General features: G+C 41.2%; 1 protein-coding gene across 3 annotated transcripts in view; it reads left to right on the forward strand.

The window, feature by feature from the left end:
• The first annotated feature begins 13,904 nt into the window (after window positions 1-13,904).
• Window positions 13,905-21,508, forward strand: part of NEBL (nebulette) — a 246,327-nt gene continuing 238,723 nt past the window's right edge. Inside the window, exons 1-3 of one of the 3 annotated variants that reach the window (XM_038127749.1) lie at window positions 13,905-14,037; window positions 14,724-14,962; window positions 15,996-16,090. In XM_038127749.1, the coding sequence (XP_037983677.1) occupies window positions 13,962-14,037; window positions 14,724-14,962; window positions 15,996-16,090 (410 nt within the window). In that variant the 5' untranslated portion in view covers window positions 13,905-13,961. Of the gene's footprint in view, window positions 14,038-14,307; window positions 14,963-15,995; window positions 16,091-21,508 lie in introns of those variants that run through there. The other 2 variants (XM_038127750.1, XM_038127748.1) reach the window with 2 other exon arrangements.

The following is a 21,508-nucleotide window of genomic DNA, read 5'->3' on the forward strand; positions in this document are numbered from 1 at the left end:
AAGCAAATATTTAATGTCCTTAAATTTATGTGTCTTTCCCAGTTTATTCAGGACATCTTATGCAGAAAGCACTTACTGTTTTGGGGGGACGTAAATAAATTCATTCAAGCTCCATTATGGACCTTCAATGCAGAGTAATACTATTACTACCATTTCTCCTAATATAGAGAGGGTGCTCAATTAATGTTCTTTTCTACCAGCATTTCCTTTGGGTAAATGCTTTCTGTTAAAAAGCAATCAAAAATATTAAGATGTTAAGTAGTGGAGTTCTGATCTGTGGCTAAAATGGCAATGTTGAGCAGTAGTAAACCTGCAATTTTCAAAGCTGGATAGTGCATAGAACAAAGTCATGTGAAATCCTAAATTATGAGTAGTCATTCATTACTTTCAGTGAACCTTGGAAAATGCTGGAGTACTGTAAACAGAAATCATTATAGTTATAATGGAAAAAACAACACTTAAAATATTTTTACCCTCTGAATAAAATGTGTTCATTTTTTCCCACGAAGACACACATTTTAAAAGTCTCTTTATACTTACTAAAGCTTCCAGAAATGCAAACATACCTTTAAGATCACCTAAGTAACTTTGCTACTGCCTCCTTACAACTTAAAACTCCCCAACAAAATATAGGAATAAAAAACCCCAGCAGCCTGCTAGTCTTCTCTTCAAACAACTGATATCTTCACTGCTTCAGTGACTTGGAAAATTGTGAAGCTATCTAGCTGAACCTCTACATGTCCTGTTTACAGACCAGTGGGGTTTTAGGCTCTTCTCGTACTTAGATTGGATTTCATTTGCCCTTTATATATAGTAAAGCCAAATACTGATGTAATCTTATGCAATTAGGTGAAGTCTTTTAAAGAGAAGACAATATTGTAACCATTTCATTAAATAAGGGATATTCACATTCTTCATTCCAATGTAGACCATTTTTTTCTTCAGAAATCCGTTTCCCAATATCAGAATTGCTCATCATTAAAGGTAAGTTTTGAAAGGCAGGATCCTGCTTTAGCCCAGTTCTCCTTTCCTGTGTCCTCAGACTCTTGTCCTGCTAGTGGGGCTCTTTGCTCTCCTTTGGGATGGCCCAGGCCCACCCTGGCTCACTTCCAGCAGAGAGGGAGATGAAACGCAAAGGAAAATCCCTCCCATGGAAAGCTGACATAGTTAACATGAGGAGCCACCTAGTCAAAGCATTGGGCTGGAACAGAATTCAAAAGATGGACCAGCCCCAAGTTCTTGTCTCAAGGCAGGATCAGTGATATCTTTATTTTTCTTGATAGTTTGAAAACATTGTAGGTTGGAAGGGACCCTACTCAGACTCACACCTGACGTGTGCTGACTTCAGCACTGGCTAAAAATTCGTAATGCCTGGCAAAGACAGCGACTCCATCATGGATAGTTTGTGCCAGGGTTTTACTGTCCCCACTTATACACATTCTTCTTAACAACTAACCTGGATTTAATTAATTAATGAAACCATAAAAGGTTTATGATCTTTTCAGTCTTGATCCAAGAAATCACTGTTGACAGGAGAGGGAAAAAAAAAAAAATCTGTTTTCAGTGCTATAAGAACAGCCAGTTCCACACAACATAGCCCAAAGCTTGCCAGGCTTAGACATTTCTTAATCTCCTGTACTCATGAGGGCTCGATATCTGTGGAGATGTCATTATAATTAGTTCTCATTATTTTGTATTTTAGTTTCATACATAGGTTTCATAAATATGTTTTAGTTTCATACATATTTATATGCTGGAACTTTCTGTTATTCTCTAATAACATTATAGATGTATATTTTAGCTCTGTAAGTTACCTTTGATTATTATTATAATTTTTGGGATTAAGTTGCCCAAATAAATGCCTGGTTTGTATTTCAGGCAGTTTGGTAGGCTAGCCGAAAGTTTTGACTTACAATTGGTACAGTTTGTAGGTTAGTTTGTAGGAATAGCAAAAAGAAAAGAAGAAATTTCACATGACAGTTATTACATGTAATTATGAGGATATACTTGACAAATTTTAGTGTAATTTTAAAATCTGACAGCTTGTGGGTTTTCTGAGCTATCATTAGTTCAGTGACTTAATAGTTACAACCACAACTCACATGCACCTGTGTTCTTCCCGTAATGATTTTGCATATTATTTTCCTTTCCAGGACCATAAAGAACTTTTCAGAGTGCTGCATTAGAAAAATTATGCCTAATAAGAGGAACATATTTGAACTGAAGACCAATGAATTATAACAAATCTCCAAATATAGATTCCCTGATTTTTCTTTCCATTATGCTTGCAGTTGGATTGTGTTTTTATATTTTCTTCTAAAAATAGGGTTGTGATCTCTTACTGAGTAGGACTGCAGAATAATAAGTAATGTGCTGGATCCATCATACCAGTCACCCTCCCACTGCAGAGGCACCCAGATGTTACAAAAGGGAGCACAAAGACATGAGCTAAAAATACCTTATGGACTAAATGACTGATTTGGTGTCAAGATGATTGTGATGTTAGGGTTGGCCCTGCAGCCTCACCAGTGTAGATACACAGGTGCAATTTCAGTTTTACTTACGAGGAAAGTTTTCTGATAGGATATAACTTTAGATCTGCAGTGCAATCCTGCCTTATTTAGCTGGATTTATGGAGAGTAGATGTACTGTAGCTGCAGCAGTTATCCATCATGATATTTATATATTGACCTCAATATTTACCCCAAATGGAATACATGCTGAGCAAAGGAAATCTGCCAAGTGCCAATCCAGAAAAGTCTACAAAATGTGGCTTTTGCTTAACTTTTGGAGAGCCAGACACAGCAGGTGTTGTGGTCCTAAGTACGTGGACTGAGACAACCTTTCTGAATGATAATTGGTGGGGCACACATTTCTTACACCAAAAAGTGTAACTGTTGAGTTGTCATTTTCCTCTTCAAGTAATTTGATAACATAAAATTGGGGAAGTTTACTATTACCTGTGTTTTGTTTAAAAGTGTTCCCATAGTACAATTTCCAGGGTGTTGCACTATTAAGTTTTCTGCAATCATGAATAAAGATCATCAAGTTCCATGGGCAGGGACACCTTCCACTACACTAGGTTGCTCCGAGCCCCACCCAACCTGGCCTTGAATACTTTCAGGGATGAGGAATCCACAGCTTCTTTGGGCAACCTGTTCCAGTGCCTCACCACCCTCATAGTAACGAATTTCTTCCTAACATCTCATCTAAACCTACCCTGTTTCAGTCTGATGCCATTCCCCTCGTCCCATCACTTCATGCCACTGTAAAAAGTCCCTCTCCAGCTGCCTTGTAGGCTCCCTTTAGGGTACTAGAAAATGCTCACCAACTCCCCACAGCCTTTTCTTATCCAGGCTGAACAGCCCCATTTCTCTCACACTGCCATCAGAGGCGAGGTGCTCCCGCTCTCAGATCATCTTCATGGCTTCCTCTGGACTTGCTCCGATGGGTTCATGTCTTTCTTATGTTGGGTGCCTCACGGCTGGACGCAGCCCTCCAGGTGGGGTCTCACAAGCCCAGAGCAGTGGGGGAGAGTCACCTCCCCTGATTTGCTGCTCACGCTTCTTTCGAGGCAGCCCTGAATATTGTCGTTCTGGGCTGCTGCTGGGTCATATCAAGCTTCTTGTCCACCAATATTCCCAAGTTCTCCTCAGAGCTGCTCTCAATCCAATCTCTACTCAGCCTGTACTTCTGCTTGGGAATGCCCTAACGCAGTTGCAGGATCTTACACCTGGCCTTGTTGAATTTCATGAGGCTGGCATGGGCTCACCTCTCAAGCTTGTCAAGGTCTGTCTGGATGTCATCCCTTCCCTAGAGAATGTCAAGGGCACTGCACAGCTCCGTGTCATTGGTAGTCTTGCAGAGGGTACGCTCAATCGCACTGTCCATGCCACCAGCAAAGGAAGAGCACCAGTCGCCACTGGTCTCCACTGGACATCAAGGCATTGACCACAACTCCTTGAGTTAGCACAGTGTTAGCTACTGAGTGTCCATCTGTGAAATAAATCTCTCCAGTTTAGGGACAATGATATCATGTAGGATAGTGTCAAGTGCTTCGCACAATTCCAGGTAGATGGTGTCAATAACTCTTCCCTCATTCACCAACACTGTAATCCCATCATAGAAGGTCACCAGATTGGTCAGGTATAATTTGTCCTTAGTGAAGCCATGTCAACTGTCACAAATCATCTCCTTATTTTCCATGTGCTTTAACATAACTTCTAGGAAAATCTGTTCCATCATCTTTCCACACACTGGTGAAATTAACTAGCCTGTAGGTCCCTGAGTCTTCCTTTTTCCCCTGCTTTTAAAAATGAGGGTTATGTTTCTCCTTTTCCAGTCAGTGGGAACTTGACCAGACTGTGATGGCTTCTTACATATGATGGATAAGTGGTTTAGCTAATTCCTTCACCAGTTCCCTCAGGACCCCTGGATGAATCTCATCAGGTCCCACAGAGATTAGGAGCTTGTTCATCCTCAGGTTCCTTAGATAGCCTCAAACTTGGTCTATACTGGGTCTACAATCCCTGCCTTTCCTCTCTGTAACATGGGTGTCGTGGCTGGAGCACTTGTTAGTGAAGACAGAGACAAAAATGTTGTTGAATGTCTCAGTCTTCTCCATGTCCTCTGTTACCAAGACTCCCATTTCCTTTCAGAGAGGGCCCACATTTTCCCTAGTTTTCCTTTAATCACCAGTGTACCTATAGAAGACTTTCTTGTTGGCCTTGATGACCTTGGTCAGGTTTAATTCTATCAGGGCTTTAGCTTTCCTAACCTGATCTTTGGCTGTTTAGACAATCTATCTGTACTTTTCCTGCTTCCACCCTCTTCTTCTTTGTGTTTGAGTTTGTCCAGGAGTTCCTGACATTTTTTCTGAACTTCCCTTTTGTCAGGATGCATTGATCCTGAGCTTGGAGGAGGTGATCTTTGAATATCAATGAACTTTCTTGGGATCCTCTTCTCTCCACGTCTTTATATCCCATGGTACTTTATCAAGCAGATTCCTGAAGAGGCCAAAGTCAGCTCCACCGAAGTCCTGAGCAGTGAGCTTGCTGTGACTCCTCCCTGCTGGCCCAAGGATCTTGGTGACTTCATGGCCACTGCAGCCCAGTCTGCCCTTGAGCTTCACCTTCTGCACCAGCCCCTCCGGCCTCTCATCAGAGTTAACTGTGATGAAGAAAAAGATAATACCTATGCAAAACTCCATCTCAGTAGCTTCCTGTCCACTTGCACCAACTGGTGTGTGAAAGGAGCTCGTGACATTTAAAGGTGGTGTATGGTGCACGTAACCAACTACGCAGTTTTCTGTTCATGCTGAAACCCCTTAGTGAAAATTAAATAGTCTATTGTATTTAAACTCTAATCTAGCACACACAGATGTTAGTAAAATGTTTCAGTTGGTTTCAACATGCATTGAATCAAACCCCAGCAGCCCAGGGACACCAGGTGCTCTAGGCACACTGATTAATTTGGGAAGCTCTCTTAGAAAGACTGGGCTGGTAACTTCAGGGCTGTGGTGCTAATTCTTCATAAGAGAGTTCTCTGCTCGGAGGCAGGAGATATGACATGCTGCCTCATACAGTTGCTGCTGCAGGAGCAGGGTGCTCTGGCTGCCTGACAGTCACACCAGCACAGGTTCTGAAAAACTGATCTAAAAAAAAAGATCTTGAGTTTTTCCTCCTTCCCTTGATGGACCAAATATGTCACTCATACGATAACATGAAATGTACTCTGCAACCAAGCCAGCCTGGTTCGGGTTGACTATTTGGTCTTCAGTTTACAGCAGGGAACGGTTGGATACAGCAGAATCCACCACAGGACTTTTATAAGGTGACTCAAATGAATGAAATATTCTGTACAGCGTAACTTCACAATAATTCCCCCTGGATTATGTTTCAAAACTGTATCCTTCACATGGCAACTCTCTTGCTGCTTGCCACTATGTAACTTTAGAACCATTTAACTATGCTGTTTTCCTTTATTTCTGCTTCAGTAGTCAAAAGAAAATTAACTGGTGTCTCTGCAGTGTACCAATATTTGTGCTCTGCTTAATGCTCCATATAATAATTGCATTTCCTAAGATAACATTTAAGATAACTCATAGAAAGCTGTCAGGGAAAAATGAGAACTTCACACTGAAAATACTCAATTACATGTAAGAATATTTAATTTATGTCAAATGTTGATCTCCATTTACTTTTTGAGTCTGAAGTTAATGTGCTAGCTGCAATTCTAAAGGTAGAAGGAAAAGAAGTTAAGTAGTCCCTTTTCAAAGTTCCTCTTTGTTTTGTGTGTGCCTTTGTATCATATCTAAAAAAGATCTCCTCCAAAATGCAACATTATTGAGAGTCTTCCTTAAGATTAGACTACTCAGATGAATTTTTGGCTGAACAATTACTTTTGTTTCTTGTCTTCTAAATTTTTATTAACGAGCAAGTGCAGACATATGATGCAAAGTAAGGCACATGCAATCTTTTCCGTAACAGTGGCATTGGGTCTGCTACTTCCTATGTTGTGTCATGCAAACAGGAAAGAAATAAAAATAAAAGGTTCAGACTAAAGTGATGAAATAGATTTAATAAAGTTCCTACATATACAACAATTTCTAGTCATAGCACAACCATATCAGTTAAAACAGTCAAGATATTTGAAAAACTTCCACAGATTGTTAATTTTCTATTGCAGTTTTACCTAATTTAAAATAAACAACAGAAATAAATTGTGTATTTCCCTATTTAAGGCTTATATAAGCCCATATGATAGTTCTGTGTTTAGGAAAATGGTTAAAATAAGAACTTGTTCTGTGCTCAGTAAAGAAGCCTATGATAATACTGCCCAGAAGATGTTGGAGAGAGGACACTTTGCTTCCAAGTTATTTTTCATGGCTTTTCAATGAAAGCAGCAGTGCACCAAGCCACAAATGGTGCTCTTTGGGTCACAGAGAGCCATACAGTGGTGAGGGTGAAGGCTGGGTCTCGGTCTTGGCCGTTTGTTCCCAGTCTTTCTATTGTTGGAGGATTTGTTTTTAAAAATTCAGATATAAGGAAGAACTCAGTCACATCTTTAAAGTATCTGATCTGAGCTCAAAATGAAATGCGCCTTCCTAAAGGTACTATTGTTGTGCTTTTAGCAGTTTTTATGTCCAGGTATGTTCAGGAAGGTGAATTTTCTTCCATCTTTTCTCTTACTCTGTTAGCATATTCTGCAAGCCCAGCACCAGGAATGGCGCTGCAGAAGCCAAGTTATTGCTGGGAGAAGAATATCACCACTCATTGTCTTCCTGACCAAAACCTGTGTGTCTGATCTGTATTTTTTTTTCATTTGTTTATTTATAGATTATAGTTTTAAAAGATTGTAATGTATAATTTAATTGCCTTACAATTCATAGTCACTGTGTTCAAAACAGAAAACTTGAAAAATTAACACAAATTGGAAAAATGCTTACATTGAGCTATGAGGAGATTTTACTTCTTACTTTCTGGAAAGGGATTTTCTCAGTATTTCCAGGAATTCCCCTGGAAACTATTGTTCTTTTCAGCAATGCAGCCATGCTGCATTGTGCATCCTGCTCTTCTTTGCTGATCGGTTCCTGATAGCCCCCAGAAGCTGGAACTGTTTGGCAGACTGCAGCCTGGCCTATCCAGCTGAGCCTGGCACGAGGGGTTACAGAACGGGACAGCAGCCGTGGCACAGTGCTGCAAATGAGTGTGAAACAGGTCGAGCTGCAGGGGAGGGACTTTGGGAGCTAAACGTGTGAGACTCCCTCTTGATGTGTGAGATTTGTCAGGTCTGCACTGTGAAGGCAGAATTTAAAAATCTTTCTAGAAGGGCTGGAAACTCGGATTCCTCTGAAGCCCAGAGTTAAGCTTGTTAATGATTATGCATCTTTACTACAAGAGGCTGTTTCTTCTGGCAATGGCAGGAGCGTGTTCCCCGCGACACTTCCAGGCCCTCTACAGAGTCAGTGTATTTAGTTACTCTGAACTGGTCACGTAACCTTTTAAAACATTAACTTAAAGAATCCAGTCCAATCATAGCCCAACCCTTCCTGTATTTCACTATGCTGTTCAGCTTCAAATAAAGGAAACCTTATTTTTAAAAGCTTTATAGCCCAAGTTCCATCTACGTGAACTGTTTATTTGGGCAGGAAGCTACTCAACTACTATTTTTGGAAATAATGGGAAAGTGGTTGCATAGACAAGAGTATGAATAATGGCATTGTTTTCTTTTATTCAAAGCTACCAGAACCCTCTCATTAAGTTTTAAAATTGTTTAGGACCTTAACTCTATCTCTAAATTTCTATTTTGTTCTCAGGCTAAACATAGAGCAATGAACAATATCCACAATTAATAACCTTTTCGTTCTGTTTAATCTTCATAAGCAGAACCAAGTAGCTTTAGTAATAGTAATAGCTATTAAAACAGAATGAATAATTAACATTCTGTCCTTCCTTAGCCTTAGCTCAGCATAGAGACTTTTGCCTGTTTTGGATTTGTTGCCTGTAGTGATAAAGGTTTTGAAAATTTCTTTGAATTGAGATAAAGCAACTAGTTTTAATTCTTGGCACAGAATGTAGGGCTGACAGAAGACAATCTTCTTCAGCTTCTCCAAGAGCTCTGATGATAGCTTTTCATTCCTGTATAAATTACTTGATGACAAATAGTTAATTTATCAAGCAACATATGTAGACCTTAAATCCCCCCTAATTCTTATTTTTTATTAATTTGGTTTTTTTCTTGCAAAACATGGTAGCATTATATTTTTCTGACAGGAAGGGACATAACAACAGAGCTGATAAAAAAATTCCTAACCCATTCAATGTGATATACATAAACCAAAGATATTCATTTATGTGTCTAGAACATCCTCTGAGCTGTAACTGGGTTGAAAAATACAGTGACTATAACAAAGAGGAGGGAATTATAAAAATAAAAAAGACATCGAATAATGCATATATATTTTAAGCTGTGGCACTGAATGTGGAAATTTGGTTTGGAGGCTTTCAGAATTCAGACTCCTTTCTATGCAAGCACTGTTTTGGGTCTGTGAGTGGAATGATGGACTGAATGGCTGACCTGAGGCACTGGGACCAGCCCAGCCCTGGCAGCAAGGAGCACCCTTGGACATGCAAGTTTAATGGGAAGGGTGTGCAGCACCCCAGCCTCTGATGTTAGAACACATGACTAAACCCTAAGTCAGGCTGACTGTTTCTACATTCCCAAGTCACTGAAGACACAACCTACAAGTTATTGGATGTATGGTTACAGCTTTCTCTGTGTGTTCATATGTCTCTCTCTCTGGGTATGCCTGCCAGAGCAGCTGAGACTCAAGCATGCACTGCCAAATTCTCAAAACACCTTGTGTACTGCTATCCACAGAACTCCACCTGCTTTGTGCACCTGATTTACAAAGACTATATGCTTCATTAATGCCAGACGCTTTTTAAAAACACATACATATGACTAAAGGTAACAAGACTTGCACCTGAATGAAGTCCTCAATCTACTTAATGTCCACAAATCAGCTATTCTATGGTCAAACAAAACCAAATGAGCTAAATAACAACTTTCTGCTCAGCATAATTCAAGTAACCGGCCCATTTTTACTAAGCTTTTTTCATAATAGGAAGTGAAATTATAGTTCAGGGATCCTGAAACATCCAACTGATAAGGCAAAATCTTGCCCCCATACATAAAACAATAGAAATTTCCACTGTAACATTAATACCAAGAGAATAAGAGCCCCTTCTTCCAGGCAATTCTGTAGTCCATCCAGAAGGTGGTTGAGCACTGAAATGGGTTCCCAGGGAAGGGGTGACAACACCAAACCTATTTGAGTTGAAGTGTTTGGCCAATGCTCTCAGGCACATGGTGGGATCCTTGGGGCGTCCTGCACAGGGCCAGGAGTTGAATTTGCTCATCCTGATGGGTCTCTTCCAACTCAACATATTCTATGATCCCATAAATGGCGCTGACTTGTCATTATCATGTTTTTATGTATTTGTTTAGCATATAGCTGCTGTGGGATACAGTATTCAGTTTGCATGATTTTTGAGTGAAGAAAGGAGATCCTGAGAACAGAAAACACCATTGCTGATTGAAAAACCACTTTTGTTCCAGTATTTCATTGCCCTATTAGATTAATCTGAGCAGCTAAGGATTGAGTTATTCTGAAAATGCACATTGAGATTCCATTGCAGAGTGAATTTTGGATCATATTGCACAAAATAATAAAGTCTAACCATTGTTGGGTTTGTTTTGGTTTTGGTAGGAAGCTTTTCTATAGCTGAAGTTGAAAACACGCTTCTACCAATCCTTGCGTGCGAAAGCATAAATTACCCTTTCACAGCGGAGAATTTAAAAGCACATTTCTCTAACAGCGCCCTGGGTAGCTCTAAACAAGGTCACATTAAAGTTACATTGTTTCTATTTGAAATGTAACCACGCAGTTTCTTCTTCTAAGTGGCTAAACCTAAGCTCAAACAGTAAGGGACAATAATTTGACTGCCAATTTCTGCACCAACCAACATTTTGGTTTAATGTTTTCCCTTCCTACATAATTTAGGACAGCCACAGAATTTCACAAAACCTGTCCCAGTATTATTTATCTGTACTGCAGTACTGCTTAGAGACTTCATCTGCAATTCTCCATGCAGTGAGATCTGTGAGATCATCCTTCCACTTAAACATGACACAATGCCTATGATCTGCTAGAACTAGTACCCAAAGGTTATGAGCTTGTTACAGCAACAAGATAGTATTTTTAGTATATTATCTTCATTTGCCAGTTATGCCACATTTCATACCCGTTTAAAGAACAAACCAACAGTGTGAAAAATCAGTGAAATACACCAAACAGTACTTTTAAAGCAGTCCATCAGGGTCTAAGTACATATTGGCAAATTTATTCCAGAAAAAGAACTGAATAAACAACACTGTATAATAAAATGTTAATGTTAACAGTTTGGTTTTTTTTTTCCCCAAAAATGTAAATTCAAAAATATGTTTCTGAATGGAAAGAAAGTCGCATTCTTTGCCATGGAAAGAAGATACATCACTATGTTTACACGAGCTCCTATTTTGTCCAGTAGGGTTTTATACAACCATAACTTCATGAGCAGACTCAATTTATAGAAATTTGGGTGAAAAGACCATGTCTTCATGTGCTCCTCAAAGGTAGTAAACACTTCCTCTGAACTTTATGTATGGCTTGTGAAATGCATGGTGACTTGCAAGACAGAAGGCTTTGTTTTCACGCTTTAAGCTCACTTGATCGCTCCAACAAATCTAAACTCCAGCTGTGGGAGATGGATTATAAGGAACCTATTTTGTGGGAAAGAAAGCTGAGGAAGCTCCAAGAAACCTTTCAGAAGAACAAGAGATTAACCTGAGATACCTGCAAGCCTCTATGATGCAGCCAAGTCACCTCCAATAACACAGGGTAACTTTCTAGTTTAACAGGTTTTTGAAACCTTCCTGTCTCAGGTATAATTCAGTATCAACATGTGAAAATACCTCTCACTATAATGATTTAGGTGTTTTTCTGCAGCACACATTGGTATGTTTATCAACCAAACACACTGAATGGAACACCGAAAACCTTCCTCCCAAACAAACAAATAGAAAATGCAATTGATGAGGGTATTATGCCATAGAAATAGGAACTTTTGCAATCATCATTTTACCTGGTCATAATATTTCTAATTCTGTAACACAGCTGCCCCAGAAGGTCTTTTGCACTTGGCCATTGTAGGTATGCTGAAAAAGCAGCTATTTGTAAGTGTTGGTAATTTGTACTGCTCAGCTAAACATACACTTTTCAATTATCTAGGCTAGATAACAGCCCTGAAATGCACCAGACGAGAGAAGCAGAGTAGCCTGAAATCTTGGAATGCCACTTACAACTTGGCAACACATACCAGCTGGGAATCAATGCTGGAACCTGCCTAGAGGTCCACCACCTATCACAGGTTCCATGCTGGTAGCAGCAGCTCTTTTAGAGCGCAAGGTCTTTGCTCCTCTGTGCTTCACAGTCTTTGGTTTACACCCATAGTCAGTGACATAGCAGGGTTGTTGTATTTTGCTTTGCTGGACTTTACCATTGCACCATTACCTACCCAGAAAAAGGAAAGTCTACTGATGAGTAACACTTCCTGCTTTCTCACTATCATGGATGAAGCAGATTTTTCTCTCTTACTGGTTTGTACGGAGCAAAAGAACCCATTTTTCTCTACAGTAGCATCAGAAAAAAGTTGTGGTGATGAGGAAAGAGACCCGTACTGTGGAAATGAAGACCGTGATTCAGACACTAATTTCTTTCCTTTCTGAAGAAAACTAATAAAAGTTAACAAAAGGATCCTGAAACAATGAGAAATACTTGAATGCTTTCATACTGCTGAAACACTCAATTCAGATCCAACTGCAGGTATTCTATTGATGTTACAATTCCATTTTTAGTGTTGATATTTTATTTAATAGAAGTTTTTCCTTCAAGAGTAAGGTGAGGGATTTCATTGTAACATTGAGAGTGAGAGTAATATCCAAATGATTTTTGTCGGCATGAGAAGGCTCTAACTGGGATGTTAATAATCTGGAACTTCCAGGAATGAAGCCTCCATCTCAAAGATTTCATACGTGCTGATGTCTCTCGTAAACTGCATGCCTCTAGTTATTTCCAGTCTACGGGGTCTTTTCATATACAAGCCATTGGTAGAATCTAAGCTAGGAAAGAATTAAGTCATCTAAGAAAGATTTTTTTTTTTCCTGTATAAGTAGCATCCATTGCCTTCCATTTGATATTAATTTAAATCAGTCTCCATCCCAGTCCCCAGTAAAGACTTGCTGCTCCTCCATACTGTGCAGGCTTTGCAGAATGGATATTGCTTACCTATGTGCTGGGCCTAATTCAAATCAGATGGGATTTTAGACAGATTCCCAAACAACAGTTCCCACAGAAAACACCGAGTAACCATGTATTCAAGTTTCCTTTATCAGCATACTCAGACGCCTAGTGTTCAGAGTTCCTGAATAAAAGCCATTGTTCACAGCCAGTCAGACTGCCCAAGAGAGAGTGTAAGGTAATATCTACAGCACAGAGGTAGCAAAGGATGAGAATCACTGCACTGCCACTGCAGGGTGTTTGTGCACTTATTTCTGTCTGGGAAATCTTAGACTGAGGCCAACTCGGCCTTGAGGTATTTGTGAAAAATTATCATGCAATTGTCAATGAGGAACAGTGAGAAGATAAATCTTAAATTCCATATCAAAGGTAATTTGGTTAACAACAACAATGATACAAAGATCTGCTTCAGGATTTTTGAGAACTGCAGGTTACTAGCACTGGCTGTGAAAAGGACCAGCATGTAGATCACAGGAACAGAAATGGGGCTGGTCAGCACATTGTCTATTTGCTACAGCAGGTGACAGCCACAGGAGACAGCAAACATTTACGGGACTACCTGCAAATCTGCTTTCCTGTTGCTTGCAGCACAGCCAGCATCTCAACACTGAGTTTCATCGGGTGCCAGATGTTTCAGGCTAGATGAGGCAGAGGCAGCTTTACAACTTCCATCATGTAATATTTAAAGCCTGATTAGGTGTTTCTCATTTAATCACATATATTATTAATTTCAACGAAATTACTGTTTCTCCCTGTGCCTTTAAACAGCCAGTGAATAAAAGTTGGGTTGCTAAGGTGGAATTATAGCCAACTATTCCAGTTTAGCTGACTGCATTCTGATTACTTAATAACACCCAAGTATGTGCAGAATTTGTCCTTGCTGTGAGCCACACAGAGTGTTGTACTACTGGAAAAAACCCTCTGAAAAGGCTGCGCTACATTGGCTTAAGTGCTTTCCTCAGCGCGGTTTATATTCCAGGTAGTTGAAGAAGTCCTCAGTGAAGAAAAACCGCATGAGTTCTATCTGTACCGCTCCACAGCGCTGCAGAGCAAGTCAGAAATGACTGCCCAAAGCCTGCTCCGCGGAGCGTCGTTTGCCATTCCGGCTGCGATTCGGTCGCCCCGCGGGACCGCTGGTGAGACCCGGCGAGACTCAGCCCCGGCAAGGCTGCAACGCCGCGCCCGAAAACTCATGGGGCCACAGGGCTGGGGGAGCGCACGGGCGTTCCGCGCCCGCCGCTGGCTGCGGGGGCTGCGTGTGCGGCGGGCGGGAGGCCGCGGCCGGCAGGTGCCCAGGGGCGCACGGCCAGGCCTCGCTCGGGCCTCACTTCGGGGAGCTCCCGAGCTCCCCGCGGCCCCGGCAGCGCCGTCGTTGCCCTGCGCTCTCGCTCTCCATCTCCATCTCGCTCTCCATCTCCATCTCCATCTCCGTGCTCATGTCCATGTCCATCTCCCTCTCCCTCCCTCTCGCTGGGGCCGGCCCCGCCCCGGCGAGTCCCGGGCAGGTGCACCCAGAGGCGCAACGGGTCCCCGCCCGCAGCCATCTCGCCCCCCTCGGGGCGGCTGCGGCGCGGGGTTCGCCCTCCCCTTCTGCCCTCCCCTCGCTGCGGGCCGCGCCGGTGGGCTTGGCTTGGCTTGCGGCTGCAGCGCGGGGCTCGGCGTGAGTCACGCAGCCCGCGGCGCGGCGAGCCGAGCGCGCAGGCACACGGGGGAGGCGGCGGGGGCGGGCGGCGAGCGGCGGGGGCGGCAGCGCCGGCTCCCCGCCCGCCCACTCGCACATGCTGCCGAGCCGCAGTCAGCTGGAGCGCCGCTTCCTCCACAGCCGCCGCCGATGACCTCCTCGCCCGCCCGCAGCCGCTGAGGACCCCCAGCGTCCCCGCCAGGGCAGGGGATGATAGATCGGCCTCCCGCAGCTCCGTCCAGCGCAGCCCGCCGCACCGCAACATCGGCCGCCGCCGCCCGCCGGAGCCGCCGCCCCAGAGGAGCCGCAAAATGAACCCCCAGTGCGCCCGCTGTGGCAAAGTGGTCTATCCCACCGAGAAAGTCAACTGCCTGGACAAGGTGCTGGGGCGCGGGGGTGGGGGCGGGGACGGCGCCTCCCGGGCGTGCCCGTCCCGCTCCCCGCGGCTCCGGCGGGCAGGGCAGGGCCGAGCCGGCGGGGCATCGGGGCGAGCCGGCAGGTGGCAAATGCAGCGTTTCAAGGGCCGCCGCTGCGCCGGCATCCGCGCTGTCACCGCCGGCGGGGGCAGCCCCCGTGTCGCCGCGCTGGCGCGGGGCGAGCGGGACCGCAGCGGCCGGGGCGCCCTGCGGTGCCCGCTCGGGAATGCCGGTGCCCGGATCACCGCGGCCCCCCCGGCTCCCCGCGGGATGAAGTTGTTAGGCGGCCCTTTCCCGGCTGTAGTTGTCGGTGCCTCCCCGAGCTCGGGCAGTTTCGGCCGCCCCTGGCGCCATGGCCGGCTTGGCGCGGCCGGGGCAGCGGGGCGGCGGCAGCCCCGTCCCGCGGGGGTGGCCCCGGTGGCACCGGTTAATGCCCGGTGCCGTCGCTCCGTAAATAACAACAGTGAGGCTGTGATAGATGCGCCAAATTACCGTCTCCGGAAAGGCAAGGCGAGGCAGTAGAAGCCACAGGAGGAAAATGCCGTATTATGTGCTAAATTTAGTGTCTGTGCGGCGTACCTAAAAGCCAGCCGTCACATTAGTTAGTGATTGCATTCGTGTAGTATTGCATTATTGCATTCTTAGCGAGCGGCGTAGGTTTATTTATTTATTTATTTATTTATTTATTTATTTATTTATTTATTTATTTTTTAACGAGGAAAACGTCAAACTCCTACTTCAGTTATCTTTAAAATTATCCTGGCAAGGTCAGCATGCAGGGGTCCTGGCATTCACCTTAGCAGAGAATTTACATTTCTGAGAGTGTTTCAGAAGTACCTTTGGTTTCATGTGAAAGTAATTATTTTGATTAAGTTAAGAGACCTATAATGCATGGCCAAAACATTGACAAGTAATTGTGTTTTTATGTTTACCATACCCTGACACTGCTTTCAAAATATCAGTACCATAAGTAATTCTATTTTTCATTTATTTACAGTACTGGCATAAAGGATGTTTCCACTGTGAAGTTTGCAAAATGGCTCTGAACATGAATAACTACAAAGGATATGAAAAGAAACCTTATTGCAATGCGTAAGTATTGTAAATGTCAAGTCTTGCAGAAATGCACATGAGAAGAAAACCTGGCTGTGGATATTGTCAAGTAGGTATTGTCGTGCTGTAAAAACTTAATCTAGAGAGAGCAGTGCAGTCTAGAGCAGTTCAGTATCTTTTCCAATGGGGTATTCTACTTTCATTGGTGTGATAGAAGATGAAACTATTTGATTACGATGTGTTTAGGCAGTGTTTTCGTATCAGATCTGCGGATACAGTGTTTGTTTGTTTGTTTGTTTGTTTGTTTTCCCCCAGAAAGTGTTGGATCTAGTACTGACTCCTGCTACATTCATTATTGGCAATGCTGGCTCACAGTTGACCATTATGCAGCTCTCTATTCAGGGTTATGGACCTGGTCAGCATTTTGTAATAAGAAAACAAAGTGCTTCTCGGTTGTGTAGTTTACCAGAGACAATACCCTGTTAAAAATCATGACAGCCTGTTTTTAAAACTGTTAGTTTTTCAACATATATCATATTTCTAAGCTAGGAATTTATAATATTCTTGCTTCTACTGCTTCATGCTATTTTGCTATTGTCTTAGATTTTGATTAAGAAAATGGATTAGTTTTGGTTTGATTGTACTCTAGTATATTCATGTTGCATTCAACTTTTAGATTTTATTGTTGTATGGATTTTGAAGTGTGCTTAGATATTTGGCTTGCAAATGCTGCAGAAGAGCATTTGATACATGGAGAAAAAAAGTTGCTTATTGTTATTTGTACCATGCTCTAAAATTTTCTACTTGCATTTCAGTGCGTTTTAATCTTTAGAAACCATTATAAAATGCTGTTTTAGAGGGACAGCTCTTCAGATTTTGGACTCAAATGTGATCTTATATGTAACTTGTATAGTGTTGTTATTTTCACCTTTGTGTACTTAAAACATGTTTTAAGAGACAGAGTGTTGAAGCTATGGACATGTTTTATTTTTCTTTAGAGGTATTCTCCTATACTTAAATTAAAATATTTGTTTGATGTTGAGGCAGACAGTCTATGGCTGGCCATAACAGAAAAGTTTAACAGCATACAGTCTTTTCTTTCAGGCTAAAATTGAATCCAGTCAGTGTCTAAAACACAAATTATGCTATAAATCTGCTGTGCTGCCAGAACTTGAAACACCTGTTTCAGTGTGCACAGTTGTACTTGGATTGCTTTAGGAGCATATGGAGTTACATATGTAACTTCCTAGCTTTTCCTATAGTGCTCCACACAGTGTAGAGGGTGACATTAGACCTCTCCTAACAGAGTGTGGTCTCCTGCCAGTGTCAGGGGCTGGAGAGGGTTGTGTAGGAAGGGAGTCATGCTCCAACAGGTGGAATGCTACAAGCTGAGACTAAGCCCGAGTATTGGCCCTGGATGGCACCCTGCATGTGGTACTGCTTGAGTTCAAGTACAGGCTTACATCCTTCACAGTAACTGTAACTCTGAGAGGTTCCTTGAACCTGTATTTTGGTGGTTAAATTTCAGTGATGTTACTTTGGTTGCTTGATCTTTCTCATCTAATCAGATACTCGTACTTAATAAGATTGTTTGTTTATAAAATCTCCTCCATGCTGATACGTGTGGGTTTCCAAGCTGTGCACATTTAACTTCTGTTGCAGGAGAGTTTTTCATATACGCAGTTATGGCTTGTGGTGTGTCCCTCTGTTGATGGATGAGGGGGAGTAAGGATGACGGATAGATCTGTTTTGTACCATTCAGGTGCTATTCTTCCTGGCAGTTGCTTTCATGAGCTTTGTGAGAGTGAGCCTTGAAAAAATAATCTCTACCTTTGAAATGTCTCTCAAACCTGATGTATGAAATTGCAAGCAGCAATATAAAATCATTTAAAGAATGGGGGATTTTTTTCCATTAAAAGAGAGACAAAATATAATGTGTAATATCATCAATGTGCATTTTATCCTTGACTTTCAGTAAACTAAATTTTGGTGGGGTTTTATGCCCCCCTTTTTAATGAGAAACCTTAATCATATAATGTAAATTATTTCAAGTGTTCTGTGGAACCATAAAGGGAAGACTAAGGTCTGCTTTGTGGTTTCAACAAACCCTTATAGTCTTCAAAGGACAGCTAAGATGTTTTTGCAAAACTGTGTTTTGAAAATACAGTTGGTTTAAATTTTGAGAGAATCTTTGCATCTCAAAGGTAACTAATTTGCAAGGTGGACACCATTACAGTATTTCAGGTTATGATGTGTCTTATTCTGTTTTTATTAGTAAGAAGCAAATCCATTTTTATGTTAAATGCTGCTTGATCATAAAATCTGCAAAGAAAAGAATGTCAATTTACTCATACAAACACTACAAACACATGACAAAGAGTAATTACTACTGAACTGTTTATTGAGGCCATCCATTGATAAGAGTGCAATTTGTAGATAAAAGTGAAGAAGTATGCACTAATCTGAATGGGACAGGAATGCCATGAAGTTGTTCAACAGGTTTGGAAGCCATAGTTAGTTTTTCATAAAGACAAGTTGGAGAGCATGTATCTCTAATAATATCTGTCTGTATGTGCTTTGATAATTCACCGGTCACATAAGTTTATTGAATACATTTTGACCTTCGGTCCTAAAATTGTCCATTCTTTAGTTTATTCAGGGGCTGAAATGAATGAATTTTGTTACTTTACTGGTAAAGATCGGAAAACATTTAATTGTAAAACATAATTGTTTTTGTGTTAATATAACAGAATGCTCATCTTTGATTGTTCAAACTAGAGTTTTGCTGGAGAGAGTCAGGTCAGACATAATAACAGGAACTAGCAAACCACGAAGGAATATATTGCAAAGTACTTTAATTCGGTGACCAGTAGAAAAGGGCAGAAGTATTTGTAAATGCAGGATCCTGCATTTTATAAAGGCAAGTTTTTTGCTGGACATTTTGCCACATTTCCATTTAAATGATTGTATACATTCCTGGTGATAAAGAGACACTGATACCAAAAGTAATGACTGGGCTACTGCCATAGCTTCTGTAAGTTGTAGATCTATGTAAGATTTTACAGCAAGGTTAAAGGGAAAACTTTGTGTGTATGTGTACAGTACGGCTTTGAAAAGAATCATCTTTGGCTCATGGAATTTTCACTATCTGTCTCCTTTAAACCTTTCAGTTCTCTTACTTGTAGAGGAAAGCTTGAACAACTTTGTTCACTCTTCCCTCTCTTTTATTATTTACATAATTTGTGAACTGTTTGAGTCAAGATAGTTACTTCTGCTTGTTTGTGTAGTGCTTATGGTACGGTGCTTTTATCTCAGCTGGGACCTCTGAGCAGTACAGTGCTGTAATAATAATGTACAGTATTGTGTTTCTCACTTGCATTAACATTTCATCTGAAAGGCCTCATACACAATGTCTTGAGGCTTGTAGATGCACATGGGCACTGCTGGGTTTGCCTTAACTCTTGACTTTACTCTTGCCTTTTATTTGCAGTCTGATTTAGATATGCCACGTTTCTGGATTGCTGCCTGATTTGTGAAATAATGTTGATGAAACAAAGGGCTCAGACAATTTTGCAGTTCAACCAAGTGCTATGCATTGACTAAAGCAGGTGAATGAGCCATTCTTTGATGCAGATCTGAATCCCTATTCCACCTTAATATCTCCAGATAGATGTTATTAAATACTTGTTTAATATACATGGAAATGTCAAGAAGAAAAGTTGATATTACTGTCTTTTGCAAACTCAGAGCTGACCCTTTCCAGCTGCAAATAACCAAGATGATGCAAGGAAAGGAATGGCGTTTTGGCAACTTACCATTTGTGTTCTCAAGCTTGTTAAATGATTGAGTCATGTAGGATGATTATATGGTAACTTATTCTTACGGATGTTCATGTAAATTCTCCTTTTGACAGCTTCACTAGACCAAAACACAAGACTACTTTTTATGCAAAATGTAAAAGCTGAAATGCATATTTTTGGAATATGCTCTCTGCATTAGCTTTACCTGCTGATGCAGACAGACTTTTCCTGTGGGTCTGAACACATCCAACAGAGATGTACTTTTTAATTTCTGCAAACCTAGTAGCTTCAAGTTCCATAAATCTGATATACCCTCTTGCCAAAACAACCTCACTATTGCAATAAATTCTTCTGAAATACCTAGTATCTAAAATTTTGCTAATTGCCTGCACACAGAGTAGTTTCATTCAAGTTTTTATATATGACAGCCACCATATGGAATGGTTATGTAACTTAAAATTTAAATCAACTGTCATCAGTCTTAGTGTGAATTATTGACATGAAGAAAAACTCATAATCACTTTTAGTTTTTCTCCTAGATTTAATTTCTTTGTAACTGGTTCCAGTAGGAAATAGATTCTCAAATACATTTGAAATATTGTGATGTTGTTAGAAGTACTACAGCTTCAATGTGCAAGTGCAGTCAAGCCCTACATTTTAGAATACTCTAGGGGAGGGGTAAAAAATGTAAAAGTGGTTTTATATCAGCTTGGAAATGATAAGAACAATGTACAACTTTCTGGAGAGTCACATGGTCTGGAAAATAGAAGCAGTTGCTTTTAATCAGTGGATGAATGTGGTCATTAAGTGGAATCCATTGTCTTGAAAGGTGAACTTACATATAGAACTTTGAATTTAGCTGTGAAACATGAGTGTTTTTTATTTCTTTTTTTCCTCTACCAGTGAGAAAATTTCAAGATGATGACTAGGAGTGTGATGATATTATTCTTACTAAAAATAGCTAGTATTATCTTTGTTTTCAGTATTGATTTCAGCAGGTGGCTATTTCTCAATTTAAATATGTCAGGAGAAAGAAACTTATGTAAGAAGCAGAGAGAATAAGCCTGAAATCTGATTGGGCAACTTTTTCTAAGAGTTGCAGTAAAGAGAGTGCACAGAATAAACAGGCTTTTCAAATTCTTCATCTTATCTGGAAAAGGAAAAAACCCATAAACTCCCTTGCAAACCTTCCTGGAAAGCGAGGATTGCACTTTCTCACTTTATTAGCTTTGTGTATTGAAGACTTTCCTGTTAAAATGTAATATTAAATGGGTAATGGAAATAACAGAATTGCTAGAAAGACAGCTGGTGAGGGTCTTAGCTCAGAGCCAATTACACTTATATCTTTAAAGTCCATTACTTCTTATTCAGCATCGTATGAGTATGAACTCCTGTATTTAAAAACATTTGTCCCTCCTCAGCAATCTTTTCTTTAAACAAAACAGCTCTAACTTTATCCTCATCCTGATGGATTGTATTTTATTTTAATTCTTGTTTCTTTACCTTCAATTATTTCCAAAGCATATACAACTCATTTCAGTGCCCAGTGGGACATTACCAGAGCTGGTACAACAATAAGAGTACTTGTACATAATTTTTCTCCTAAATCCCAGTACAGTCTTTGCCTTTTAATTTTTTCTGTTGTAAAACCTGAACT

Source organism: Motacilla alba, chromosome 2 (genome assembly GCF_015832195.1).
Source record: "Motacilla alba alba isolate MOTALB_02 chromosome 2, Motacilla_alba_V1.0_pri, whole genome shotgun sequence".
Classification (NCBI taxonomy): Eukaryota; Metazoa; Chordata; class Aves; order Passeriformes; family Motacillidae; genus Motacilla; species Motacilla alba.